This window comes from Schistocerca gregaria, chromosome 2 (genome assembly GCF_023897955.1).
Source record: "Schistocerca gregaria isolate iqSchGreg1 chromosome 2, iqSchGreg1.2, whole genome shotgun sequence".
Classification (NCBI taxonomy): Eukaryota; Metazoa; Arthropoda; class Insecta; order Orthoptera; family Acrididae; genus Schistocerca; species Schistocerca gregaria.
In genome coordinates this window covers 429259783-429275613 of record NC_064921.1, presented here as the reverse complement: position 1 = coordinate 429275613, position 15831 = coordinate 429259783, and the positions used below count along the sequence as shown (strand labels likewise).

Below are 15831 nucleotides of genomic sequence, written 5' to 3'. Positions count from 1 at the left end.
TTGTGTCTACTTAAGGCCCATAAGAAAGAGCAGACTTTTTCAAAACATTTTAGATTCATTTTCACCTGTCAATTTGTATAGCTTTTGACCACACCACAATTTGTTTAATTTTTGCAGACCTTTTTTTATGGGCCACTGTCATGCTGAACATACAGTCACCTGTGGGGCACTCTTGATGAACAAACAGACCCATCTGAATGGACAGTAGGTCTGTATATCATTCTTCAGGGAGAAACTATATATCACATTTCAGTTGCCCCATTGCACTTGATGTGATGATTCCTTACAAAAATACACTGCTGTCACTTGCCTGAGCAGTGCAGTATTGGAAAGCAATACATACAGTTCATGTCATTTTCATCATACTTGCACCGTGTATCAGGATGTAACTTTATGTACCACTACTCATCTGTCCAGATGATCTTCTATCACATTTTAGGTCCCATTGGAGGAGCTCCTCTTTCCCCTTTGATGTGCATCACACAATGAGGTGGCTTGACTGTGCACTGGTTAATGTTGTTGACTTGGTAAGAGATTTGCTGCACTGTTGCTAGCTATCCATCGTTACAATCCGTAACATACAATGGGAGTCCCTACCATCAACACTTAACACAGTGCAGTTGACTCTGGCATCAACTCTTTCTTCCAGATTGCTGTGCTCACAGCACATCCTCGGTATGATGGTGTACGAAAATCCCAATGCCTGCATGACACCAAAAACTGAGTTCTCACATTTCAGGTACCAATAATCTCACAGCAAGCAAAAGCTCTGATATCACACATTATGCTCATCCTGTGCTCAACTGTAACGTTGACGGCCACTACGAAACTCGACATCATCCCAATCTGGTAACACCCCAAGCTATCCCATCAGAGAGCAGTGGCCAGAACACACTGCCAATAAAGTCTCCGACGAAAAATAACAACAATATTGTATGGAAGCAACTAGAGCAATGATTATGTAAGAATCCTAAATGGTATGAAGCAGCATACCAATGAGCCAAAATAATTACGAACATTGCTCAATGGCTTGTTGCTCCACCTTTAGAATGCAATATAGAAGCAATATTGCATGGTATGGAGTCAACAATTCCTTTTCAGTTTTCCAGGTCAGGTAGATTTGATGGCCAAGACATTAATCTGAATTCATATCATGTCCCTCATACCACAATTCTGGCCTTGTGAAAGGGACAGCTTTACTGTTAGAAGATGCCATTGCTGTCAGGGAAGATTTCAAGCACGAAGGAAGGCAGGCAGCCCACAATAATGTTCACAGAGTACACAACAGTCAAGGTGCATTCAGTTCCTACAACAGGCTCCTTAGAAGCCCAGGTGACTGTCCCCAATAGCACAGTACTGCCCCCCATCAACTTATGCCCATAGCATGGTGCATGTTTCAAGCACCAGTTTGGCTGGATTTCACACATTTCCATTGATCCACTATCCAGTGTCAATAACCCTGTGCCACTGCAATCATAATTGTCGATATTGTTGCTTCAACATGGGAACATGTAGGGGTTGTCTACTGTGGAGCCCCATTTTTAACAACATGCACTGAACAGTGTGTTCCGAAATATTTGTGTCTGCACCATAACCATTCTCTATTGTCATATCTGCCACAGATTGGCATCTACCTTGCTTCACAGATTGGCCAAGCCTCAGACCAGAATATGGATTCTCTGATGAACTGTGGACATCCAACACCTTGTCACCTATTCATAGTTTCATTGTCCTTCAACACAAATGTGCACAAAAGTAACACACAAACAGCCAACCAGCTTTGCGATTTATGACATGTTCATTCCCAGGTGCTGGGTCTTATCACTTTACATAACCGTAACACCACCAGGTGGCATTCAGTCTCACAATGGACAGGATTCATAATGTTTCGACTCATCAGTGTGTGTAAAAAGGTAAGAAAAAACAGAAAATGCAAGAAAAACTTTTTATTATAGATTTTGAAAATACATACACAGGTGTTAGGATGAACATAAATGATGATGATTCAAACAGTACCAGGCTCTAACTACATGTAACATATTGCAGATAGGTGGTCATCATCACAAACCATATGTCCACAACTGCTTACATCATTTATATACCAAGAGCAGGTCATATGAGTCTGACATCTCTAAAGTGGTGGTTTTTTTTCAGCATTCATAACTAAATTTCGAGATTAAAAGATATAGACTGACTGACAATTGTTGTACAACCATAGATGTTTTTGGAAGAACCATATACTCTAAAAGCTGATGACAATAAAATGGAGGAATAATTGGACCAACTGAAGTTGGTATAATTACAACTGCAGTTAGAAAAAGTTACTTCTGGTCATAATTAATCTCAGGCTGTGCAAGTATCTTGCTTAAAGGTAAATTTGCTGCTTCATGATTGTATCTCTTATTTCTAAACTTTCCAATTACAATTCACCTCCATCAAAGAACAGATAAAATTCAATGAAAAATTCAATGAAAAAAATTCAATGAAAATTCAATGAAAAATTTAATTAACTGAGACTCATGAGTCACTACTTACCTCATTAAATGTAGTTGTCATCATCTATCCGGAGGCACAATTCTGCCGAAATTGAGACGAAGTTGCTCAAAAAAGATAAAAGTCAGTATTGTGTGTGGGGCAAGGCGAACAAATCTGAGAATGTAGCCCTGTTGAAGGAAAAGAGAGCAGCACTGAATTAGTTTTCATATTATTAAATGATGCCAACTATCACAGAAAGCAATGGCAAATTTTTGTCTTTAAATTATTCAGCTATAGTATTGTTTTAGAGAAATGCGAATGTTATGGTATTGGGGGTGTGACAGATTTTTATATTTCCTAACGAACAGAACATAGCACTGATTATAATAAAACAGGATCTACAGAATGGGGAGAAACATTTGGCTGGCCACAGGGGCTTATACTTAGTTTACTTTTATTCTTTATGTACATAAATAATTTTCAGCAACACATTCATGAAGCAAAAGTAGTTTCTACATGTGAACACTACAATTAAGAATTTTGGAAACAAACATCAGAAAATGTAAATTACATATTCTTGAAAATTATTAATAAATTCTCTGCACATAGGATGTCACCAAAATTTGATAAAAAACTACACACGTGATTTTTTTACTGCTCAGAATCTGACATTCCACTTGACAGCATTAGGAAAAATCAACTGGTATGGCAGTACACCATAATTTTCTAATTTTTTGATGTTCACACAGATATTAACTTCAACTGCAAGTCACATATTACAGATATTTTCATACATCGTGTTCAGTTACTTCTATGTTATGGGTAACAGCAATTTTTCTTAATTTATGTCAGACATAAAACTTATTTTATCTAAACTACTGTTCAGAAAAAGCAAACACCTTGAATGACTGGAGATAGGACACTCATATTCACAGGATATGTGCATTAGTATGTTCTGCAGAAATTATTGGCATTTCAGTCAGTTCAGCTTGTGTCCTGTCGCATTAATAGGCAGAGGGCCCACCATGGCCCTGATAACTTGTTCCACGCATTGGTGATATCAACGCGTATAAGGTGTGAATGGTATCCTGTGGTGTAGCCATCCATGTGCATTCACTTGTTCGAAAATTCATCTGTGGTGGTTATGTAAATGCAGTCACTGTGATGCCGCTCACCCTGTCTGCAGCGAACCAAATTGCACCATCATTTTTAAACAAACAAAACCTGAATTCACCTGAAAACATTATCTGATGTCATTCTTGTCCCCCTGTGCCATCATTTCATTCACTACTGCCATCTGGCATGTTTCTGCACATTTGTCAAAGCCAGTGGACGACATGAACTTAACTCATGCTGTAATAAATGGTGACAGACTGTCACCCCTGACAGTGTACGATGTTTTCCACTGTTGCACTGTTGTGTCGGGGATGAGGAGGATACAGAACAGTCCTGAAATGCCATTCTGATGAGGTGTCGATCTTCTTGAGGGGCCATTTGGGTGGTGTGACTTGTCGTGTTCTCCTTCCATGAACCATTCTGTACACACCCTTTGCATTGCCAAAACACTTAGTTCCACATAAGCAGCAGTTTCCTAGATGGATGCATCACATCCTCTCATGCCAATAACACGCCCTCTTTCAAAATCGCTGATTTTACAGAGTACAGTTCGTGCATATGTCTTCGATGCATCCTGCACATCTGCTCTAGTGACAATGATCCATTACACATCAGTTTATTGTGACATCAAGAGCTGCAGACACATTTTACTTGTAAGTTGTGTTGCCCTGCAATACTGATATTCATCTTGAACCCTGTAGTGATTCAAGAATTTCTGTGTAAATTCTAGAACCACTCGCCTTCTATCACCTCGAACACGCAATATTCTGGATATGAGTGTGGGACGGTAGGTAGAATCCTACCTACTGTGCATCACATGTTTGTGTGTGCAGGTTTAAAGTCAGTCGGAGGAAGAAAGTAGACACAGCGGTCGAATGGCACTGACAAATACCTGTCAGGCAATCCACAGATGTTTTAGTGAGTATATAAGGAAGAACCATGGAGTTTATATGCAGCTCTGTGCTTATTGTGTCATTGACTATTGTAATTAAAACAAGAACTGTTGAAAAAGTACTCTTGTAGACTCACGACGCAACCTTGTTAGAGGCAAGACTCATTTTATAATTCATGTTACGAAAGGTCATGATATCCAAGACAACTTTCTTTTAACTGTAACTCACTTTTTTTCTAATGTCTGACTGTATGAGACACTTGCAGGAAGTTACATATTCATGTGGAAAGTGAAATTTTTATTGCGTATGGGGGTCAAATACATCGTTAGTTGACGAAGAGTAAAGTTTGTATGTCTACTTATTTCATAAATAGAAAGACTCTAAAAATTCCTGTACCCTGCATTATTTGATGGAAAAGAAGTCAAGAGGGTTTCCAGCAGCCAGCTATTCAGTAAAGAAGAGTGGCTGCAAATTCCATGTAAGTCACCTCGTAAAAAAGTGGAAGGTGGTTTGGGGGAATAAGCCGATATAACCCAGATCCACAATCACACGTTAAGTTGTCAGAACATTAGAATCTGGCAACCTGTGTGAAAGGACTGAGAAAACAGGAATTTAAGTACAAAATGAGAGAAGAAGTTGTTATGCGTTGCCATAGCAACCAAACATAATAAGACAAGGGAATTACCCTGAGACATTGGAATATGTTCAAGTATCCAATGGATCAAAATTTAAATAGAAAAACATTGAAGAAATGAAAAATTCACAACGATAAAAATAGTAACAACAATTTTGACATATTTGTCTAAGAAAAAGTATGCATAGATCGCTTCAGCTAAGAACATCCAGTGCGGGGAGTATACAGCTCTCACATACACCGCGGGGATGCAGAAGCGGAAACCAACATACATCTGACATCACCAGCACCAGCTGCTGTTCACCGGTGCTGACTTACCCCCACATCCACTCACCTACACAACAAGAATTCTACGCCACGTGAGCGTAAAACAAAACTTGTTTACTTTAGTATGAAGTGGTACAAGGCTAAGGCATACAAAAGAAGGAAAATATATAATATAAAACGTTGGTTAAACTCAAGACCCCGCTATGGCCATGAAAATTAGCAAAGCTCAGAGTCTTAAGTTAAACTCATTAAGTTCTCAATTAAATATCCAGAGTGAAGCTTTAAATGCACAGTGTGTGACTAAGTAAAGAACTAGACTTAGTAAATTCTCAATTAAATGCTCAGAGTGAAACTCTAAATATTCAAATGACAACTTTAGGTTTGTTAAACGCCAAAGCCGACTATCAAAGCAAAGAATTTAGTAATCTATGCGAAGGCATGGATGCTTTAAAGACTGAGTTCGGCACTATAAGTAATAAAGTAGAGAATTTAAAAGTAGATTTTAAGAAAGAGTTGACAAATTCTTTGACCACTCATATAAATCATATGTTTACTGACCTTAGTCAGAAACAGAATGATACTTTTTAAAGATTTATTGAAAATGTTAGAACTTGACATTGAGGACAAATGTAATAATGTAGAATCAGAACCTATTGGAAAGTTAGGATATTTTGAAAACGTGTACAATTTTAAATATAATGATGTAAGACAGGGAATGAATACTTTGAGAGTGTAGATAAGCATAATGAATTAATGCCAATCATTCAATCACAAATTACGGGTGTCAATACCTAGGTGGATAATGTAGAAAGGAATTTCAAAGAGAAAATAGTTAACTCTGATACTATAAATGTAATTAGTTTGGAGGAACAATTTGGAGAAATTATAGAACGAAAGGTTACTGAGAGAATAACATCTGGGAACGTACCGCCTATTCATTCTTCTGAGCTTAATGATATCAGGAAGAGTATGGACGAAATGTGTAGAGAAATTAAGCTTATCCAAAAAAACGTAGAAAAAAAAGGGTAACTTCACCTAATGTTGTGTTAACTAGTGAAGTGGTGACTGATTTGCAATGGAGAGCTAATTCAGGGTTATCTAGACAATTCCCTAAATTTAAGTTGGACGGAGATGTACATCCGACCCATTTCTTAGAAATATTTAACCAAGCTTTGCCAAAAAATTGGGAAGATTCCAAGAAGATAAAATTTGCTGTGTGGTACCTTCTACGTGAAGCCTCCGAACGGGGAACAGTAAATATTGAGAATTTTTCCTCTTGGGAGGACTTTCGAAATAAATTTAAAGAGAAGTACTGGTCTGCCAGTGCCCAAGAAAAGTTCATATCATATCTGTGGGACCCAAAATTGTTAATAATAATACTTGGGGTACTATGAGGAAATTTTTCGACTTGCATTTAACACGAGCAAAGTATTTAGATAAGCCAATGGAAGAAGGATTAGAACGTATTTTAGTTAGACGATTGCCAATCTATGCGAGAAAAGACATCTTATTTAGTTGTTCGAAAACGATAGAAGATTTGTTGTCTTTTGTTTGATGCACTTGATGCAATAAATAAGGAGTACAACAAAACTTTACGCCAAGGTGAAGGTTCAAACTATAAAAGAAATAGCGGAAATAATTTTAAAAAGCATGAGGCAAACTTAGCAAAAGTACACCAGTACAATAAGAAAAGATGTGACAACTATCAAAAGAAGCATCCACATTAAATTTAGGTCTGGTAGCTTCTCAAGAATTTGTACCAAGTAACCATAAAACACAGAATGGAAATGTAGTATCTCATTTCAGTAGCTCACCCATAATTAGTAGTAGTGAGGAAAACGTTGTTCGACCTGAATTCAGGGCCGGGGCCTGGGTCATGGAGATACATTAGGAGGCCTTATTCCATAAAAGTATGTTAACTTTACACACAAAATACCCACAAAGGAATGGTTGCTGCTTGAAGAACCAAGTTTAGCCACTAATAATCCACAACCTATAATAGCAGGGAAGTGGAAAATTGAAAGGTTAGCATATTTATAGATTCGGGGAGTGAGGTATCACTCATCTCAAACACATTTTTTAACTTGATACAGAATAAACAGCACTTACTGTTATTGCCAGTGACTGGAGTATACATAATCGGGATAAAAAAGTAAGCTTGTAAAATGTGAAACTCAAGTGAACTGCACTACTGGAAATATGTTATTTTGTCAAACACTATTAATAGTAGAGAATATTAATAGAGATGTACTATTTGGTTTAGATTGGTTGTCAGAGTTTAAATTCATCTTAAACTTTGATGAACATCATCTTTGTTTTGGTAGAGGGGACAGTAGATGTTGGACACCATTTGTGACAAATGGTCATATTGAGGGACAAACAACTGACTGTCAGTGTCCGTGATTAACAGTTACAGCTCACTTATCACCAAAAATCAATAATGTGGATCAAAGAACACATCAAATTGACATACAAGACAAAGTTAATGAATCCCTAATATTAATCGATCAACAAAGGTGAGATTTATATAAAATTTTAATGAAGTATGAAGTGGTGTTTACAATTGTCCAGGTAACAACAGAAACTATATCTGTAAGTTCAAAATCAAAAATTATACCCCATTCTTTTGCAAATTGTATCCAACACCATTGAGTTTGAAGGAAGCAGTTCAAGATGAGATTAACAAAATGATTGATAATAATATTACAGAAAGAAGTTCCAGTGTAATGAACAATCCTTTGGTTGTGGTGAAAAAAGCTACAGGTGGGGTACAATTAGTTTTAGACATTTGTACACTGAATCGACATATAGAGACAGAGAGAGACTGACCGATTAATATCGACGAATTGTTATCCAAATTGGAAAAGGCAAGATTCTTTAGCACAATGGACTTGACCACGGGACATTGGCAGATAAGATTACATCCAGAATCCAAAAAGTAAACAGCCTTTTTGTTTGATGGAAAATCATATCATTTCAGTGTGTTGCCATTAGGACTTAATATCACTGTGTCCATATTTATATGTGTTTTAGATGAAGCACTAGGGAGAGACTTATTGAAGGATTTGATAATATACGTAGACGATATCTTCATAATATCAGCTACTTGGGAGGAACATTGATGGAAAATCATATCATTTCAGTGTGTTGCCATTAGGACTTAATATCACTGTGTCCATATTTATATGTGTTTTAGATGAAGCACTAGGGAGAGACTTATTGAAGGATTTGATAATATACGTAGACGATATCTTCATAATATCAGCTACTTGGGAGGAACATTGTCTAACTTTATGCAAGACTCTGAAAAAAAATTAAAGAGAAAGGTATTACATTGAAGCTGTCAAAATCAGTTTTTGGGTGCCAAGAACTTACGTTCTTAGGTTATATTATAGGGGTAAAGGAAACTAGACAGGACCATGAATGCATAAAAGCTATCAAAGGATGTTCGCACCCCAGAAATGTAAGACAAGAAATAGGTATGACCAGATACTATTGACAATACGTACGAGGGCAAGAGTTAAATGACCTGAGAATTTTACATTTATTAAGAAGAGGAGTGCTGTAGACTTGGGATCAAGGTGCAAATGGTGCATTTGAAAATGTTAAAAGAGTGCTTGTTGAGTCACCCATATTACACCATCCAGTTACGGGCGAACCGTTTAAACTTTAGACAGATGCATCGGATTACGGTGTTGCTGCCAAACTTTTCCAAGGAGAATGGGATCCAAGTCATGTAGAACATAGAACCATAGCTTTTGCTAGCCATAGCCTACATAAGCATGAACTAAATTACACAGCTACCAAAAAAGAACTATTGGCGATTGTGTGGAGTATTCAAAAGGTTCAAACACTAATATGGGGATCAGAAATCCATATTTATACAGATCATCAAGCTTTATCCTTTCTAAAGAGTAGTAGAGTACTACACAGTAGGTTGATGTGATTGATGCTTTTCCTACAGGAATACGATATTAAGATACAGTACGTAAAAGGTTCCGAAAATATAGTACCTGATGCTTTATTGAGGCTGTCCATAGGAATGGAAGAATTGAAATGTACGGAAGAGCACGGCATCATTTTTTAAATTAACTTTATATGAGCAGAATATCAAAACATCATGGTAAAGGAAATGGCTCAAAGAATAACATGGAATATCCATCATGATCCTTATTTCACAGAAATATTTTCTGTGTGTATTCAGAACTCGTTATCTCCTAATCAATTAGGAAAATGGAAAATTATAGATCATAACTTGATTTGGAGAGACAGTGTAACATCACAGTGTTGTCGCTTTATGTATCCCGAAGATAATGGAAGACGAACTAGTGTGGTATGTTCACACAGGATATGGACACTTCAGAATAAAATATTGTATATCTCATATGAATAAATTTTATATTTGAAGAAACTAGGTCATAAGATAGCATCTTTGATTAGAAGATGTGAAACTTGCCAGAAAGTAAAAGAGAATAATACTCAGGTGAAATACAAAATGTATCCTATTATTCCTAAGTCATTACACAACCTTACAGCGGCAGATTTTTTTGGACCAATTCCACAAGGAAATGGGGGAGTATCATATATTTTGGTTATCACAGAATGTTGGTCAAAATATGTTAAACTATATCCTATGCAAAGAGCAAATACATAGACGGTTATACACTGTTTACAACAATACTATCTCGAAGTAGGTAAAACAAAACAAACGGTTTCTTACGGATAATGGACCACAATTTGGCAGTAACAAATTTAGAGAATTCCTAGGGTGGGAAGGTATTCAACAAGTGTTAATCTCCAATTATAACCCGTCATCAAATCTGTATGAGCGAGTAATGAAGGAAATTGGAAAATTATGTCGTACTTACTGCCATGAAAAACATACTTCATAGGCAACGAAAATTAAGGACTTTGAACTTATCCTAAATGAATTACCCCATTTGTCGATTGGGTTGACACCTTTAGAAGTTATAGGCAAACCTTTTGTAGAAGAACAAGTAAATCAGGAAATAGTTTTTAAAAATTAATAAAAAGGCGCTACATAGAATAAGTAAGCATGACAAAAAAGCTGTGGAACCTCAGTACTAAGTCGATGAACTGGTTCTTATAAAACACCATCTTCCCAGCTCAACTCTGAAGAAAGAGACTCATGGTTTTTTTTTGTTTTTTTTCAAAAATATGAGGGACCGTACCGGGTATAAACGGTGGTCCATCCTAAGACGTTATTTTTAGTAGATCCCACAACTGGATTCGAGAAGGGTAGATACAATGTAAAGGATGTAAAATTGTATACAGTGAAACCTCTATATAACGTTTTTCAAGGGACCAAAAATTCTGAATACTGTATAGAGGAAAACACTATAAAGAGGAAGGCTTCCAAATAATAATTATAGGGCATTACTGGAGATAGGGATACCACTAATCAGCTTTGACAAATGGTGCCATAGATGACATTTTAAATTTTCACAATACCGTAATATGATATTCATTGCAAATGATCAAATCATGGGGCCTGGTAGGTGGATGGGTGAAAGTAAATGGATCAGTTTGTACTGTAAAAAGTTATAACAGATTCTTAAGAAATGACATTACTGTCCAAAGCTGACAGGTGGTATCCTGTTCTTCAGTTGACCCAATTGTAAAATATGAGCCAAATTTTGTTTATGATATACTGCACATATTACATAAAAACACAGTAAGTGGTACAGATTAAAAATGAATTCATTACAAAAAATTACTTTAATAATTAAATTGTGAAATGGAGCTTAAATTTGCACAAAACTCTAGAAACCTATGCAATCTGAAAATCACATACCTATGATTTTTTAAAATATTCAAGCAAGCATATTTGTTTTCTATTTTTCCATGACTGTATGGCAATCATTTATTGCTCGTCCTGTCCTCAAGTCTATGGGCCATCATATATCTCCTGAATGTTTCAAAGGCTTCAGCCGCCTTAGTATATGAGGGCACAGTGTCATCTTCCTTGTCACTGCCACTTTCACTACCACTATTATTCTCAAAACTTCTCTCTGCAGTCAGCTCCTCAATACTTTGTACTCCTGTGGTTGCCACATTGTCATCCACAGCCACAAAGTCCTCAAAAGTGACAGAATCACTGCCTATTAATTCCTGAAACTCTTGCAAATCATTTGCAACACCTTCCACAGGAGCTGCCATCTCATTTTCACAGAATCCGCTTTTGTGAAGCAGTTTTTAATAGTTTCAGCACTGACTTCCCTCCACAAGTACATAATTAAATTCATTGCCTGTAAAATATTCAACTAGCTCCACATGACTCACACCAGAAGATGCCCCCACTTTTTTTAATAACAGAAAATGTCTCTTCCAGAGAAATGTTTTTCCACTTTTCACTCATGTCCACCGATGAAAGCTTAAAGTTATATCGAAGACACACTCTCACTAGACACACAAACTGTTTGCTGCTCAGCTCACACAACATGCTATGAATACAAAGCAGTGACTGAAATGGCACCAAAAAAATCGCAGGCAGAATGTGCGTCACATGTCATGTGACCGGGTTCTGCCACTGACATATGAAACACGCTGAGCGCGGGCTTTCTCAGCTGGTGCAAATTGTGAATCCACAGAACGGAAAACTATGTGTCTACATCCAGTCACTTAAACATTATAAAGAGGTAAATAATTGACATGAATGTTACATGGAGGAAACTGTAATATAGAGGAAACTCAGTAAAGAGGAAAATTTAACATTGTTTATGTGGGCTTTTAGTCAGGACTGAAAAAAAAATGGACGTAATACAGAGGAAAACATTATATGGAGGAACGTTATAAAGAGGTTTCACTGTATCCCCCAGGGACGTTAACATTCTAAGTTAACAGGCAGAGTAACAACCGTCGGATCCCGAGCTGTTTTCGAGGTTTTTTCCAATTAGTTTCCTGCACCAAATTCCTTTAAAATCTAGAACTATTCTGTAATCTTACTGCTTAGAAAACCGGATATGATTATGAAATAGAGAACAACTTTAGAGAACCACAGACATAAAGCGATATCTAGATGAAATAAACTAAATAGAGTTATGTTTGTGGAAAATATGGTAAGACGTGACTAGCTGAACAACTGTTATACTGTAGTGTATAGATTTTCTATTTTGTGTAGAGTATTTTATACCTTTTATGAGATGTGATATAGATGGCAGGGTTTGTATAAACTTTGAAAGGGGTAGGTATTGTAGCTAAAAGCATGATTTACAAGAACAGATAAATCATGATTAACACAAAACACACATCACACCTTTCAAACAACCCTCACAAACAAGTGTGCCTGATTTTCATCATTTTCCATTTGCTTAGGGTTACTAGGATTTCCTTTGGGGACCTCAAAGGGTGAAGGTGAGACAAGGCTGTTCTGTAGGAGATAATTTAACACCAAACCTCCTCCGGGGTCTCACTCAAGTATCTGAGGGGTAGAGTTCCTAGGGAAGAAGGGGTGGGGGGCAGGAGGAGGGGGGGGGGGGGTCCTGTCTTTGGGGCTATCTTCTTTCTCTTCTTTGATCCTAGCATCCATATATATTTTTTTCCTTTCTTACTTCTCATTTGAGGACATACTTCTCATTTGAGGACCTGTTTATTTTTTTCCTATTTCCATATTCACAAACTTCTATCGCTAAAGTCCTTCCTTATTTCCGTGTTTACTAAAAACCTAAGTCTTATCTTTAGATAAGAAGGCCAAAGAATCAGACTACACGAACATTAAGTCACATAAGAGGAAGCCTGTCACGATGTGAGAACCGCCAGGCGTCATAGGGAAAATGTGTGTACATATGGAAATATGCACACATATATAAAAATCTATGAAAGTTCTACATTGAATATTCATAAGAAGAGGTGCACATACATAACGAACAATTATAAAGTAGCAATGAATAATGAATACATAAGAGACAGGCGTGAGCAAAGAAAGAAAACGAAAATAGGAGTAGAATTAGTCATGTTGATCATTAGATTACATCAGCGTAATAAGTACTCTGATGAATTAAAGGATAGTGGCATGTAAATAGTATATGTAGACATAGTAACTATTGAAAATATAGAAGTTGGTAAGTAGAGGAGGACTCTAGGGAGTAAATGATATATTAAAGAATGAATGTGAAGTTTAAAATAGATTTACATCTTTACCAGAAGATATTTAATTATGGTAAACATAGAAATATATATTACAGTAATGAACCGTGAGGCCAACTCAGAAAGGATAAAGGGGCCATACCCGGCATTCACTAAGTATACAGGGCAGGTGTACCTATGTGGAGATAGGACGATCTGTTGCCTAAAAAATAGGGATGTTTTGTAAGGGGCATACCTGCCAGAATGGAAAGAGGAAGTGCTCTCATAATGACAACCCACAAGCAAGGAATAGGTGTTGATCCTAGGAGAAGAGAACAGTATCATGACAAAAGTCACAAATTTTATAGGGGTTGTTCTGGGAAGTGTGAATTCTATGAATGACTAGCATTATTATGTTTCATGGAACTAAATGAGAGTCAAAAGAACACTTTCATTTCGTCCAGAGTTCGCCCAAGCTACAAATAATGAAAATAGTACATACTAAGAAAAAGGTAGTACAAAAGATCAAAATAGAAAATAGTTTATTCATGTGTCAAACACCTAAAGTTTACAACTGAAAAAAGGAAATAAAGAAAAGAAAAAGATTCCTCACAATTCCTATATATTAGTAAAGCTGACTAAAACCATGAGTAAATGTTCATGTCTTCATAACAAAGTAAAATAAGAAAAGAGTAGAGAAACAGTAAGCAAAAGATTGTTCAAAAGAGGACAGATAATTGTTACGGAAAGGAAAGATATGTATATAAACATGTATAAGAAATGTGTACTGTTAAGATATGAAATGTCATTATGAGTGATATTATTTGCATAATGATTATGTGTAAAATATCACATGTGCCATCTGAGGGGGGGGGGATATGTAGTGCTTCAAGAATTTCTGTGTAAATTCTAGAACCACTAAGCCTTCTACCGTCTCGAACACTTGATATTCTGGATATGTGTGTGGAATGGTACAATCCTACCTACTGTGCATTACATGTTTGTTTGTGCAGGTTTAAAATCAGTCACGGGAAGAAAGTAGACGCAGTGGTCGTACGGCACCGACAAGCACCTGTCAGGCAATCCACAGATGTTTTAGTGAGTATGTAAGGAAGAACCGTGGAGTTTATATGCAGCTTTATGCTTATTTTGTCATTGAATATTGTTATTAAAACAAGAACAGTTGAAAAAGTACTCTGGTAGACTCCTGACGCAACCTTGTTAGAGGCAAGACTCATTTTATGAGTCATGCTAACAAGGTCATGGCATCCAAGACAACTTTCTTTTAAGTGCAAATCAATCTGTTTCTTACATCTGGCAATATGAGAGACTTGCATGAAGTTACATATTCATGTGGAAGTGGAGGTCAGATATATCATTAGCTGACAAAGAGTAAAGTTTGTATGTCTACTTATTTAATAAGTACAAAGAGTCTAAAAATCCCTGTACTGAGCATTATCAGACGGAGAAGAAGTCAAGAGGGTTTCCAGCAGGCGGCTCTTCAGTAAAGAAGAGTGGTTGCAAATTTCAAGTAAGTCACCTCATAAAGAAGTGGAAGATGGTTTGGGGGAATAAGCCGATATAACCCAGATCCACACTTGCACTTTAAGTCATCGGAACATTAGAACCCATGAGCCAGTATGGTTCAAATGCTAAACATTTCTGCATAACATACTAAAGTGCCACGTGTGAAAGCACCCACGTGATTTACCAACTGACCTGCCTGCACTGTGACGCTTTCTATGTGGGAATGACCAGCAACAAACTGTCCATTCGCATGAATGGACACAGGCAGACAGTGTTTGTTGGTAATGAGGATCACCCTGTGGCTAAACATGCCTTGATGCACGGCCAGCACATCTTGGCACAGTGTTACACCGTCCGAGTTATCTGGATACTTCCCACCAACACCAACCTATCCGAACTCCGGAGATGGGAACTCGCCCTTCAGTATATCCTCTCTTCTTGATATCCGCCAGGCCTCAACCTCCGATAATTTCAAGTTGCCGCCGCTCATACCTCACCTGTCTTTCAACAACTTCTTTGCCTCTGTACTTCCGCCTCGACTGACATCTCTGCCCTTACTCTTTGCCTTTAAATATGTCTGCTTGTGTCTGTGTATGTGCGGATGGATATGTGTGTGTGTGCGAGTGTACACCTGTCCTTTTTTTCCCCTAAGGGAAGTCTTTCCGCTCCCGGGATTGGAATGACTCCTTACCCTCTCCCTTAAAACCCACATCCTTTCGTCTTTCCCTCTCCTTCCTGAAGAAGCAACCATCGGTTGCGAAAGCTAGTAATTCTGTGTGTGTGTTTTGTTCATGTGCCTGTCTGCCGGCGCTTTCCCGCTTGGTAAGTCTTGGA

At 37.3% G+C, this 15831-nt stretch overlaps 1 protein-coding gene across 8 annotated transcripts in view; it reads right to left on the bottom strand.

Moving 5' to 3' along the window:
- The window catches only part of LOC126324352 (mitochondrial dicarboxylate carrier-like), a 171251-nt gene that overhangs the window by 6533 nt on the left and 148887 nt on the right, over positions 1 to 15831 (bottom strand). For all 8 annotated transcript variants that reach the window (XM_049994957.1, XM_049994955.1, XM_049994954.1 and 5 more), the window contains one exon: positions 2536 to 2663. In XM_049994957.1, the coding sequence (XP_049850914.1) occupies positions 2556 to 2663 (108 nt within the window). In that variant the 3' untranslated portion in view covers positions 2536 to 2555. The remainder of the gene's footprint in view (positions 1 to 2535; positions 2664 to 15831) is intronic.